This window comes from Balearica regulorum, chromosome 5, assembly GCF_011004875.1.
Source record: "Balearica regulorum gibbericeps isolate bBalReg1 chromosome 5, bBalReg1.pri, whole genome shotgun sequence".
NCBI classification, from domain to species: domain Eukaryota; kingdom Metazoa; phylum Chordata; class Aves; order Gruiformes; family Gruidae; genus Balearica; species Balearica regulorum.
This window is the reverse complement of record NC_046188.1, coordinates 27743663-27758506: the sequence shown is the minus strand read 5'-3', so window position 1 is coordinate 27758506 and position 14844 is coordinate 27743663. Positions and strand designations below refer to the sequence as shown.

General features: G+C 35.8%; 1 protein-coding gene across 2 annotated transcripts in view; it reads right to left on the bottom strand.

Annotated features, from left to right (window-relative positions):
- The window catches only part of SLC25A21 (solute carrier family 25 member 21), a 261130-nt gene that overhangs the window by 102994 nt on the left and 143292 nt on the right, over positions 1-14844 (bottom strand). For both annotated transcript variants that reach the window (XM_075753957.1, XM_075753956.1), the window contains exon 2: positions 10963-11011. In XM_075753957.1, the coding sequence (XP_075610072.1) occupies positions 10963-11011 (49 nt within the window). The remainder of the gene's footprint in view (positions 1-10962; positions 11012-14844) is intronic.

Here is a 14844-nt window from a genome sequence, read left to right as displayed (position 1 = left end):
TAAAAAGGTATAAGGAATGGCAGTACTTTTGTAGTTACCAGAAGTTAGTACTGCTCTGGATCAACAATCCATTACTGGGATAAGGGAAAACCAGGAAGGTCACAGCACTTCTGAGGCACAACCCCTTCTGTGTGCTGCTCTTCAGCTGGTGCCGCTGAGCTCTGCCCCTGGCTCAACTCGGGTTGTAAAAGCACAATCTAACCCACTGCCTTCTCACCAGGGAGTCATCAGCTTACTACAACACTGCAGCAGCTAAAAACTTGCAAATATTTCCTTAGATTTTTTTTTTTTTTTCACTCTCTTGAGAAATAAATTCAAAGACAGCTCTATTGTGCCAAGATTATTTTGGAGATGGTATTTTACTTGCATCCTACTCAACATGAAGACTCTTGTTTCTCAAAACCCCCTCTAGACCTAGAATACACACTGATGCATCTGCTCATAAAAACATACAAAATGCATAGTTCATAAAGATATTATCTCTCTTTTTATTTATTTATAGATTTACTTGGCACTTACTGGCCTAATGCAGTTATTTTAGGGACATACTTAAATACAGTATTAATGGCCAACTTCTCTGAGAGAATTATTGGCATTGCTACAGTTACGTTGTGCTTCCAACATATACAGCTTTATTCTCTTGTATCCATAGCTTCTAAAAGCTAGCTCAAATACAAGTAAGAAGAAATGTAAAGAGGTAGAAAATTTCTTTTCTGTTTATTGTAAATGACATGAAATAGTGATTTTCCATACATAAACTACCTCCCACTCATTTTACTACATGACCAAGTACTAATAAAAGTAAACAGAGGGGTTTTTTTTTGTTTTGTTTTGTTTTGTTTGTTTTTGTTTTTTTTTAAGGCAAAGTGGTTCCTTGCTTGTTTTATTTTAGGCATGTTCCATCCATGGTAAGAAATCAGGCATGACAGTGGTCAAATGCAAAATTTTAGTCCATGGAGAAATCAGGCATGACCATGGTATACCCCTGAATGTGATCTTAATGTTTTATACGACTGACAAATCATTAACATCTGTTAATAACTCACCCAGCTGCTTTGTTAGATTGTTTTAAAAAAATCTTATGTGCGCCATAGATGTGTCCAACTTGTAGCCTATGTAACCTTTCCCAGCTGCTTAATCCTTATTTAAAATATTACTTTAAAATGCACGCATTTTTAAAACTAACCCATTTCTTTGTCTCCAGACTACTTTTGTAACTGTGCTAACATCTGCTCATTTCCACTCCCCAATTCCCATCTTAAATACATATTTTCAGCATGTATTTTTCTTGTAAATAGAATCCCATGTACTTTCTCACCTCCTAGCCCTCCACTTTCTGCTTTCTGCTCTTGCTCTCATTCCATTCTATCCCTCATGGTTTCACTTGACTTCTTATTATATTTTAAATACAGGATTGATACAGAGAAAAGATTCTTTAAAGAGCTTCTTTGATTATCTGTCACTAATTTAGGCTTGGGAAAAAGAAAATGGGGGCATGCCACGCATCTACTTTGCCTAAAGGGAATAAAGAAAGGGAAAGAAGAACAATGTGCAGTAAAGGGGGTGTACATAGGTAGGGATGAAACTGCATAGTGGAAATAATGGAATATTAGAAAATACTTCCTGGCTGTGAGAAGCCGTAGGCTATGCAAGAGTCTCCCAAGGGAAGTAGAGGCAGCTTGTCACCTGGCATGCTTTAAAATAGGCTGGACAAAAGCTGCGGTTTGGGACCAGCCAGCTAACAGGCAGGGACTGGAGAGGAGAGGAGAGGAGAGGACATGATGGACGCAGGCTGTAACACCTCATTTGGACACTGGCTGTGATTTTAAGTGCTGGTTCTACTGAAGTGGTCTCAACTGCCTCCAGTACAGCCCTGGATAAAATGCTAGTGGTTTTGGTACCATTCCTCATTGCCATGAACTAGCAGATGAATTAGCGAATAGATCTCCCATGTCCAAAATAAATAAATCAGATTCATAAATGATATACAGGATATTCTACATTACATTGAGCACTAAGACTCTTAACGTTATTTCTTTCTCACTATTAGACTATAAGGAGTACTGAGGCAATTTACATAACTCAAAAAAGGTATGTTACCATGCATTTTGGTAATTACCCTTCCCCCCCCCCCCCCTTTTTTTTTTTTGACAGCAATACAATGGCATATCCTGAGGCTGTGGGAATCTAAACAAATAAAATAACTAAACACATCTATTGTGTTTAATACAAACCATAACACACACTAGAAAACTCACAGGGTATTTTCTGTACAAATATGGCTATATTTTTCCAGATCTGTCAGCTGACCCACATTTCCAAAATGTTTCGAATTGAATTTCATTTTTGTCATGAAGATTTGGTCATGATTTCTGATTCATGTAAACGTCCTGATTATCTGTACAAATCTTGAGATACTACAAAGAGAATCCAAGTGTTTCTACACTGTCTCTTATTTATTTGGTAGGTTCTAACTAGAGAAGCAGCTGACAGTACAATGAACATATTTTAGAGGATATTTAGTTCTAAGTTCTCTCCCTTTTCTTCCTTTCTCCATCAGACAGTACAATGAAAAAAGAATTATTCTGTCATATCTGTAACCCATGGCATGGTTCTTCCCCATAATTACAGTTTTGGAGCTCTTTTGTCACATTTGCCTATTCTGTCTAGAAGACGGTTATTTGTAGCCTCATATTATGAAAGGAAATATTTTCATAAAATTAAGATAAAAACAAAAGGAAGGAAAAAATATTCAGAGCTTTCTTGGATTTAAACTGCGAGTGCACAATGTGCAGCCCATGAAATCACAAAACGCAGTCCACACCACCCTCTTGCAACTGCATCATGAGGACACAGCTAATCAGCTGCAGGTTTTTCCAGTGCTAGAGAACTTAAACATGAAGAAACTTCCCTTTCTCTACCAGGAAGATGCTGTACCAGTACAACCAAATATGTTTGTGTCCATTTATTTTTAAAACATGTAAATATATAGATGCAGATTATAGAAGGGAAACCCTCAGGCTTTTGTCATATTCTAAGTTCTGTCCACATAGTTGCTAGGAAATGTTTCCAAGAACTTTGTGCTATGGCATTAGAATGACAGCAAAAAAATAAATTAAAGGCACCTAAAATGAACTATTTTAGCTCATTGTTCAAATCGGAGGAAAAGGAAAATAACAAGCATAAAATTAAGAGAACAAATGCAGGTTTACATTTTGCAAATGTCCATAGTCAAAAGGATTGTCACTAGTAAGACATTTTTCTCCTGAAAAGCTCATCCCCTCATCTACTACTGCCTCTCTCCTCAATTCTTCTATGATGGTCTCAACACTTGCTTCCTGCGCATAGAGCCATTTATCTTCCTTCTAGTGTAAGGGACTGGACAGCTGCACCCTTGTAGTATGTAGATAGCTAATTAGGCATCTGGAGTTTTCATTTATTTCATTTTATTCACCTAACAACCTCAGAAACAAGGAAAGGATCCTTTAAAAGGGAAATGGAGATTATTGTTCTATCATCCTGAGCACGCTGAAGGTGGACATGGCTTATTTGGTGGGTGTTAGAAATTCCAGGTTACAGCCCACGAGTGACTCAAGAAACAGGATCATTTGGTATGGCCAGTGAAATGGCACAGACAGTGTGTAACCCAAAGTGTGGCATCATCATGTCATACCATCAAATGGAAATTATCATTTTATGGTATTATTTCAGTTGTTTAAAAAAGCATCTACTATTCATTAAAAAAAACCAGAGTAAATGGCAGAATGTTTAATCAAAATTAAGGAAAAGCTTGAGAAAGGACATCTCTGGCAGTCTGATTTGATGATGTGTAAATTCAGTTTCTATCAAAGAAGGGACAGGATTATTCTAAAATCAAAAACCAATATATTATAGTTTTTACAAAAATCTACATTGTTTTGAAATAGGGATATTATTAAGCAGTTCTGCCGTTTGATCACAAATAACAAAATATCACATGAGGAGATGATGAAGCTGCATTTAAACAGTTCCTTTTATCCAAAAGGATCTTGACACTTTACAACATATACATGTGGTATGCCTATGAATACAAAAAAAGCACATAGTAACAGAAATCACTTTGACCCGCACTGCAAATCAGAGCATCTGTTTAACAGTGCACATCAATATTGTTCTTTAATTCAGGGAAGGATTTAAATTGGAATAGTTTATCTAGCAGGAATTATTAGCCTGTGTGCCCTTATTAATTCTTAACAGATTGTATGTAGAAGGAAAACAAAGGGCAAATTACAGAGTCCTGGATCACATCCACATCCAAATTATTGTAAACTTGAGATAAGTTCTTATTATACAAAACTTGGATCTGTAAGGAAATATTCAAAGTATTTCAATGCTGAAATTCAAATGCCAAAACCAGAGTATAAGCTACAATATGCACACAAACCCTACGAACAATTGTGCCAAAGGGCACTGATAAATAAAGTAAAACTAATCCCAGAGAAAAGCCTTGACATTTGGTTGAAATAAGGACATTAAGTTGAGATGGTCAGGGATTATTTTTACTTTTTTTTTTTTCCCCCTCAAAATGAAAAATTTTCTCAGGAAACGATCAGTTTCAATACATTTCTATACACTTCTTTTAGATGACAATGGATGTTATTCTTTACATTTTCAACCCCAAACTTCTGTTTTCCTAGTTCAAAATTACTTAAAAGTTGTTGAAAAGAAAAAAAAGAAATGGAAGTGAAAACTTCCAAAATTCAAAATTAATTAAATGAAGAGTTTCATTGGCCAAAACTCATTGTTTTTCTAACAGTCTTCTGAGAGTTCAACTGTTCATTCCAATAGAGAATTGTTTGGTATCCTGATAATTTTCCCATGGCAGGAAGACTATTTTCTGCTTAAGACTGTTACTAATCTAACTACAGCAGTTTGCATCAAGTAACATGAACTTAATATGGCCTGATGCGAACTGAGCGAGCTGTGGTCATTTGGAAATGGTAACATTGTGCAAGGACAACGAACTCTTCCTTAAACCAACGTTTTTCAGAAACAGGCTCCACTAGCGCTCACTCAAACAAAAAAGACCAGAAATCAAAGAGGAATTAATGATATAAAGGAAGTAGCTCTTGCAAAACAACAGATGGAATGAGATCGGAAACACATGTAGTAAGCTGAACTTTTTTTAATAAGACCAAAATGACAGAATTGGAACAAAGGAACAAAATGGATAAACACGCACACAAATCAGCAGAACTAGAACTGTAACTAGAAACGGGCCTGTAATGTAGAGTCCAAATCTGAACTTAGGTCCCAAGTTATTTTCTAAATTTGGGGCTTTAGTTCCATGATGTTGGTCTAGATTTCTGCAGAAAGAGTGGCAAACCATAAAATCTCTATCACGACTAGATGAAAACTTTCTCCAAAGTTTCTAAGGTGAATTATTGGCCTCGTTTTGTAAATGCTGATATTCTGGATCACACAGAAGACGGAAAGTCAGATTCTGATCTGATGCTGAACTATGTAAAAAGATGTTAAAGTAGAAGCAACATGGACTGCATCTCCCCCAGATTCTGCCAAAGATGAGAAACAGCTTTAAGAAAAAGAACAGGGAGGTCGAATAGGTTGATCAGGAAAACAAGCTATACTTACTAACTTCTCCTCCTGACAAATTGAAGTAAATGCTTTTGAAAGAATGCCTCCTGGGTCTCTCTTAGGCATTGCTTTCCAAATTGCACACCCATCCCAATGTGAGGCTGTGCTATGAAGACACAATTATGTCTGAAAATACAAGAGATTGTTTAAATAAAGAGAAAAAAATTTAAAATCATCTGGAACTGTCATTATTTGAATTAACCAGAGAAGTATTAAAACACTGCCTGTTGAATATATGTTTAATATGTTAGGACACAAGTTAACCTGATTATTCTCCTGATAGAACAATAAACTAGACTTTCTCCAAGTCCTTTAGATGGTAGTCGGCTTATGGTAACATTTACCACTCTTTGGATACATTGCCTGGAAGTTAAAAAACCTTAATCCTCAAGTGGTATGAACTAATCTATCTCCACTGAAGTCAACACAGATCTGGAGCACAATTTTGTCTGACATGAGAGAAACCATCTTTCTTTCAAATATTTGTCTCAAATGTATAGTGATGTCAAATTACTGCCAAAATGAAAGAGATAAGTAAATGATTCCTCTAATCCACATAACATTTTTTCTGTTCACAGGACTTCCAGACACAAATCTTTTCAGATGTGTTATGTATTTGAAAGTTTTTGGTGATGTCTTGTTATTTTTCCTTTATTATTTGAAAGCACTTAATCATACATTTCTTCATATGTGTTTTCTATTAAATTCTGTCATGTAGAAAACTGTTAAAAAAGTTACAAAGTATGGTTTCCATTTCCGAACTACACAATACCAAATCACATCCAAAATGACTGTTTCTACTTCAATATATGTTTCACAGTTTGTATGAATACTCACACAGGCAACTTTGAAATTTGTTTTCAAGAACAGTGGAGTCACTAGAATTCAGCTGCATAAATCTTGGTGACAATCAATGAAAAAGAGAAAGAACAGGTAAAGGTAATCAACTTATACACCTGAGGAAATGTTAGCCAAAATTTTATTTCTAGTCATAGCTAATTTTGCAATATCAATCTTGGTTCCATGCATTTTCTGAGGTGTTAAAATGTAGTAGCAAGGAAAATTGTATGTTAGCACATGTAGTTCAGAAGTTATCAAGCTCCTGAAAATGTCTGTTTTATGCCAGCTACCTAGTAGTAGGGAAATTTAAAAAAAATGATCATTTTTTCCCCCTGAAAATTCAAGCTGTTAAAGGCTATAGGACTACATCAGAACATAACCTGGAGCCATCAGACAGACCACAGTAACATCCTCCAGTTATCTGTTGGGTGTGGTTGACTGATCCCTCAAACAACATCAGCTTTCCCTTCACTTCAGACAACTCCGTGTTAATTCTCTCCCTTTCGCTCACCAACTACACCTGTGAGCTGGTGCAAAAGTATTAATTTTCCAACAATAAAACATTATTAAGTTCTGAAATTTATAAATTTGCTTAAGCCAAAACATATGCCACTAGGACACAAATGATAAAACCTAGCTGGAAAAGCACTTTACTTTTAATTTTAAAGTAATGTAAGTGACAATGTCTTGTCCTATGTATTATGATCTAGCATACCCTTTTGTCATCCTTTGGTAAGTCTGATGGAAGAAAAAAACATTACAGCCTGCGTTACACTTAAGAACCAAAAAAGGGTCCAAAAGAAGCAAAACCCATTCTTTACCCAGATTAAGACACTTTTCTCCTCACTTTCCAGCAAAGAAATATCATCTAGGTTTCTTAATTAAAACATAGACCTTCTATGTCTTGACCGTATCTGTACCAGAAAACTCTTGCTACTGCTCTCCCTGCTTGTACATAGGCACACATATAAACCCTTACCGAATTATCTAATACTTGTATTTAGGACAACAAGAACAGAGATTCAATACTTTATCTAATCTACAGATGGCTAAATTCATCATAAGTTTAACTTTTAAATAAAACAGCTAACAGAGTCTCCGTTATATTGAGACATTAAAAGTTTAGCACAATTTTTTTTGCTAGTCTCTCATCAGAAACTATACCAATATATCTTGTAATTGAGAAAAGAGCTTTATTTCGAAGAATGAGTGGGATTCATAGAGCTAAAACAATGGATAACAGTTATCTCCATCTGGCTAGCTTGTGCACATGAATTTCTTAAAGTAATGATATTTGGTCTTCTAATAGATAACAAAGTAAATTCTTTTCAAATGTACACTTATAAAAACAAACTCCACTAAGCATTTGGCTTGTCTATAGTTTATAAACATGTATCTCTCTCTATATATGTATATTCTTTCTCCCTTGATGTGAGGAGATAAATGAGTCTAGCATTGTCACTCTAGAATAATAGAAAATTACTAAACACATTAAAGATATTGCAAAATATCACAAAAGAGCCAAACCATTTTCCAGGGTTTCAAAATAATCTCTGACAGGAACTTTCTTTTCTCCAATTTTTTATTAAAAACATACATACAAACAAACAGAAAAAAAAAAAAAAATCAACGAAGCAAAGATGCTAAGCCACCAGTCCACTAGAAGTGAACCTTTGGCATCTTCTCTAAACTCTTTCAGAGTGCTAACTTAGATCAAATAAGATTCCACTAATTTGAAAAGGCCACAGGACTCTTTTCACCAAACAAACACTCTATAGAAAAAATCCTGGAAACTCAAAACACCATAAAAATTAAGCAACAAATGGTGCTTGTATACATCCTTTCACCTAACCATAAGGAAAAAACACCTCAAACCCCAAACAAACTACCACAACTGCAATAGCTGGAACTGATTAGGAAATGACAGATTATCAATACCATGCTGGAAAAGAGTAAGTACACTGCAGTATTTAGAGGCACTGCAACAAAGGAATAAAGTAAATGAACATGTATCAGAAAGCATTCTAAATTCAGAATTAAAAACAATGTTTCATTTGAACTTCTCCAAGGCCATCAAAGAATTAATCAATGATAGTAAATTTGGACTATTACAAAATGCAAGGAAGTAGCATGATGTTAGGAACATAGAATGGAATGATGGATGAGATCAAAGGATATTCTATTCTTGGTTTTGTCATTGGCTTTCAAAATGTAAGTATTTTCAAGTACTAACATCTGCTAAGATCAGCAGAAAAGTTACTGCAAAATCTATGTAGTATCTCTGAATAGATCTGCAGCAACAAAACAGAGAAAAACTATCACTTGGGTGCTGCCCACTTCGGCAGAGAGTTGCAGCTAACTCAATGGAATAGTTAACTTCACTTGAAGTTTCTTCAAATGAAAAAAATCGCTTAATATTTTTTTTACTTGATTCAGCCCCTTGGTTTCACCATGATCCATAATCTGACTTCTGCATACCTACTGTTCTTTCATTTTTTTCCTGCTTTCTTCATTAATTCCACTGTTTATGGAGTCAGATTTCACATGTAGGGGTTCCTAATTTTTATTATGGTTTGGTGGTTGTTTGTTTTTTTTTTTTAATATTGATACAGCTTCACAAAGATCCCCATACATTCTTTAATGCTTTCCATTTCTGGATCTCAGATATGATTAGCATTTTCGCTACTAAAAGTATGACAAAACCAGTAAAATCTGGAATAGAAATGGGGAAATCTGTCCTTGTATTCTGAGAGTCCACTGTATGCATGGTGTCTATCAAAAAGCTGGAAGTACATCTGTTGATTGCCAGTTTATCAGAACAGATGCGCAGTTAATGCTTTTTATGATATATGATGTGTGGCATGTCCTAAATCATGATTGATTCTGAGGATATGTATTAAGTTCTTTCAACCAAGACTGGAGGCACGAGGATGTGTAGGATGACAACCTCAAAGGCACCAAAGACGTGAGAAGTAAATCACCGATGATACATTTATCCTAGAAAAGAACACAACTCCTGGTTCAGTACAAAGAGGAAAACAGGAAGTGGTAAAACCAAAAGCTAGAGAGCTATAGGTGAGTTATAGCACAGCCTGCCACAATGAAGTCACTAAAGCACATCCCATGAGGACCACATGACAGCAGAGTGAGACAGATTTTTTTTCTTTTAAATTTGGTTGTGTATTTGTTTTGCTGGTACCCTGTTGTTTCTGAGTCTTTAATTTCAATATTTTATGTAAATCTTGTTTTAATAGCAAGGTCTCAGTGGTACTTGGAGGGGCAAAGGTGACCCTTGAAACTACCAGGTATATTGTCTCTACATGAATCAACATATTCCTTATTATGAAGGCATACAGAAGAGTTGCCCGAACAAACTCTGAGCCCTGAGGAGTACCTACAGCACCTCAGCAGCAGTTAACGTGGATGGAGCCCACATCACTGTCCTCTGGTGTTGGGCAATGACCACAGACAGATGGCCTCCTTCTGCAAAATGCAAGCTATCTCAAGGTCTTAGGCAAACCCCAGAATGTGATTTAAACAGAAGCCAAACATACATCTGTAACGAGTACACACGTTGGGTAACTGGAACTAGAATCTCAAGTTATAATTGCGTCAAGCATATCCCAGAGACCACAGCTGTCCTCATCGTTTGTTTGGGGCTGATTCATCTCCCAGCAAAGCTTTTCTTCCTACATGACTGAGACCTAGATAGAGCTCCAGGAGGAGTATATGGTAATTATTGGCATTGTGTGTAACACACATGGCACAAGAAGTTTACTCCTCCTTATTGTATGCTTCTGCGTTCCGGTTTGCTTTTCATGTATAGTAACACTCATGAATTGATACGAAAACTAAAAAGCATAGAAAAGCAAAAAGATATTCAAGAAACTAGAAACACAACTATTCTTTTTCCATCTGATGTTGATCTAAACAATCAACATTAAAAAAATTAATTTGACTAAATTTTCCAGGTCACTTAATCATTTGTACTCACATAAGCACAAACATTCAGAAAAGAAAATAGGGATAGACAAAAAGATTAAAAAAAAAAGATAAAAGCATGAAGTTACTTAGCTTACAGAGAGAATATGGAACACTTTATTTTATTATTTTTATCAGGTCTCAAAAATCTGTGAAAATTATTTTGGAGGCAATATGTTATTTCCCAATTACATATAAAAGCATTGCCGCAGATGATACATATAGTAAACGAATTTAACTATAGTCCTCTTCGTTATTGGATTTTGTTACAACATTAAAAATACATGTCACAAAACAGATTTAACACCTTTAGATGACCTCTAATCAGAAATGTGTCATGCTATTCAAATTCCATCTGTCAAATGCTGTAGATACAGGTAAGCAAATATAAATGCCATTAAAGCCACAAGTTATCTTACTTGGAGAAGTTCTAGCACTTTGTTTTCTGACAGCTCCTAATTTGGATATCTTCCAGTGTCAACAAAACCTGTTCAAGCAGAATCTTACCTTGTTTTCACTACATCAAGGGGATGCATCAGGCAAATTTCTACAAGACCTATAAAATAAGAAAAAACCTAATAAACATTTGTACAAGTAGTAGTTTAATTTTCATTGACTCCAATAGTTTTTGAAGTTTGAAAAGTAAAGTGAAAATCTAAACGTATCATTGATGATACAGTGCTTATATACCTCAAATATTAAACATACTCTTCCATAGTATATTGGAACCATCATGGATTTTAGACAGTAAACAGTGCTAGTTGACCTTTATAGTGAGGAAAGTGAGGACTTAAGCTATGTGATCAATTTAATCATAGTTTTTGCTCAGTTTTCTGACTTAAGAACAGTGGGAACATTTGACTAGCATCATAAAAGAATACATTAAGTCTTGCTGAGAAGTGAAGGAAAGGAGTTCAGGCTGGCACTAGGTTCTTTGTCATATAAGACCAATCCCTAAGGACATCGCTATTATGGAAGACAGCCCTGGGGGCTCAGATGAACTTGATGTTAAGACGACAGTTGATTCCTGAGCTGGCTATCCGAGCTGCAGCCTTACTGGTTCTTCATCCTGTCCTGCTCTGTGCTGATGCTGATGAGTAGTCCTGGCTTTTCCCCGTCCTGCTACACTGCTCATCATGATCACTTAAATTAACATGCTGGGGACTTTCCATGTCCAAGAATGGAGGGTGTGAATAGCAAGAGGGGAATGCAGAGAAAGAGGAGATCCGGAAGATCCCAAAGGCACCTGCCACCACCAGCTTCAAAGTTTGTTCTGTTACTTTTTTCCACCCACCTGACACCTCATGAAAAGTCCAGAATTTTACCACCCACATTTTGCCCATGCTCCCGGGCATACGTTGCCTGAGGAGAAATTTCAGTGTTTAAATTTTCCAGGCTTGCCTACTCCTCTGTCCATTTCATATATCACCCTCATTCCAAAGAGCAAACAGACAAAAAAAGGATGTATTTATCAGGATCACTTTAAAAGTGTAGTTTTGAGATCTGTGAATGTGCAAAGATAATAAAAGGAACTACACAAATCTTAAAGGATTTTGAAATGCCGAAAAAAATACGTATCTATATGTCCAAGATACTAGATTATCAGGTTTTTGAACTTTCTGTGCCCTGGTTTACTAAGACTCTTAAGTAACACAGTGGCTTTTTATCCAGAGTAATAAATTTAATGCTATAACATGCAAAAACAGTTTGTGAAGACTATACTTACTATAATGTTTGAGTGTATCTATTTAATTTATTTATTATAGCAAAAATAATTACAAACCTTTTATAATTCAAATTGTGTCTTTTAGTGATTCACAGCTAAACTTCTAAAAATCCTGATTCAGAAGAGCATTCTTATTTGAGCTAAAATATCTGCAAATTCCTGTCTTTATGCATACTATACAGTCCCACTGAAATTAAGCAGATGCTTATGTTCCACTAGATGCTCTCCTTGTCCAGATATCGCTGTCTGAAGGTCCAGATCTTGTCCTCTTATTTTAATGGCACAGACTATGGCTGAGCTCAGGTGTCACCAAAGCTAACAGTCTCTAATATCGAAGACAATTTACTACATGCTAGGCTACTCAACCACTTTCTCTTTCTAAGCAAGGCAAAGAAATTACTCTAACACAAAGTGAAAATCTCATTTTGAAATGTTCCACACACAAACTATTGAACTAATGCAATTTGCATTTTGGCCCTGTTCTTTGGCATACTTGATGGAGAAAGACTCTTGGTGGGCTTCATGCAGGAACCAGGCTTTGCCTGGGTAGCGTACAGCATCAGAAACTCGAGTTCTTTTTTTCATTACTGAATATAAATCTAAGGAAGGCTTAAAGTTTCAAATTTCAATTCTTATTTTAGGACTAATAAGTTTAATGTTTCAAGTAGAACAGGAAAACTGGAGGGGGGTTTAAGTTTATATAAGAATAGGTTAAATTCCAAAACATTATCTACTTTCTAGTTCAACTTTATCCAAACTTTCTGAATAATACAGGTACCTACGTGAGCCTTTCACACTGAACCAAAGCATTAGCAGAGGAAAGATTCTCATTATAGTCAAAGGAGAGTTAGGAAAAAAAAAAGCAATAGAATTTTTAGCTCAACCTATGATAAATACCTATATTTAAAAATAATCATTTATTTTCTGTCTGAAATACTTTACATATCAAATACACATATTATTGATAATTGTTATATATTTCTCTTAAGGAAGATATATATATAACAACAAAGGACTGCAAAAGTTTTTGTACACAAACAGAAATAATTTTTGGAGTCAGTAACACAAGGAGGGCATAAACTAATGCTAAAATTCTCAACTAAATGTATTTGAACAGGAGTTTGTATGAAGGTTTGTGAAGATGTTAAAATGTTTAAAGTGAATTCTTGACATAAAATACTTGCGGAGAGTTCTAATTTAACATTTTCAATTTTCCTACTTTCCTGTCATGTCACTCTAATGTATAAAGCTTGCAAAACATAAACCTGGCCAGATAACCCCTTATACCTAGCTTCCTGCTGCTGTGTTTGAATGACACTATCAAGTTAATATTTATGACCATTTTTTTGTCATATTTTCTTTCCACTCCATGCAATATCGTTTTGTTTTTCAGTTCTGGATAAAAGGAAGACCACATAGGTGATTTCAGCCAAAGAATATTAATATGTATAGTAAGGAGAGTCATTAAAAATCATGCAATTTAATTTTTGTTATGTTTTTTTTCCTAGAAAGCAAAGCTGTCATCGTTATTTCTGAACAGGTGTATTTATTGCTGTAATTATCACCCTGGAATGACTTCTATTTTACTAAAATAAGGCCCAATCACATGTCACATAAGGGAACATAGACTATGAGTTTTCTATCCTGATTCTGTCCCAAAACCTATAAACTACTGCAACAGCTGCCAACAGGTGCTTTGCAAGTGGAGCTGCAGTCGAGTGTTTCAGTGCTGGCAGGGGGCATAGCCTATGAGTTTTTTCCTTTCCAACCACCCTCCTTTTCCAACTGCTCCCCTCCCCCCCCCCCCCCCCCGTTTTTGATCTTCTGTTCCATCTTGCTTTGGCAGATAGAGCCTACAGTAGGGGGCCAAGCATGGGGCCAGGGGTTGTTCACCCTATTCTGTTTTTGTAGCATTAATGTCCATTTTGGGAGAAAACTGTACAGTGCCAGAATTTGGCTCTATTTTCTCGGTCCTCATAGGATAATTTTTAATTCAGGCATTTTTCCAGCAACTGAATCAGATGAATTCCAAGGTCCTTGGCAAGAGCTCTGTTTTGATAACTTCAAGATTCTATTGGGTATCTGCCTTTCTCAGTCTTTCCTTTGTCTCATCATTTAATTACGCACTAGGTTTAAACGGTGTATAGTGACTTGATTTCACCAGACAGCACTCTTCAAAAGATGCTGGGATTATGACACAGCTCTCTGAAGAGCACCAAAGGAGCACACACTGTGCAAGACACTAATGGAACAGCTACAAACACAAGCTACATTTTTCCATCTCCTATAGTAGTCATGCAAATCATTACAACATCCTACTTGATAGCCTGCCCAGAAAGTGTGGTGGCCCTGCTAAATTACGAGCACTCTGAGATGTGCTCAATAAAACAAAATATATTGCTCTTTCTTTAGCTAATGTTCATCAGCTTTGTGACAAATTCAATTAGCACTATGAAAATCTAATTTGCTGAACAGCTATATCAGGGTGCAATATATTTTAACTTGTCACACTGTAAAGACTACTGTTTACAAACTTTATTTTTATGATAAAGTAGTTAACATAGCTACAGATAGATTGTCCAAAAACATATTCTAATCGTCCCATTGGGTCTCCTTGGTGATGTCACATGCGAACTAACCCAGAGTGATTTATGACGGCCTAA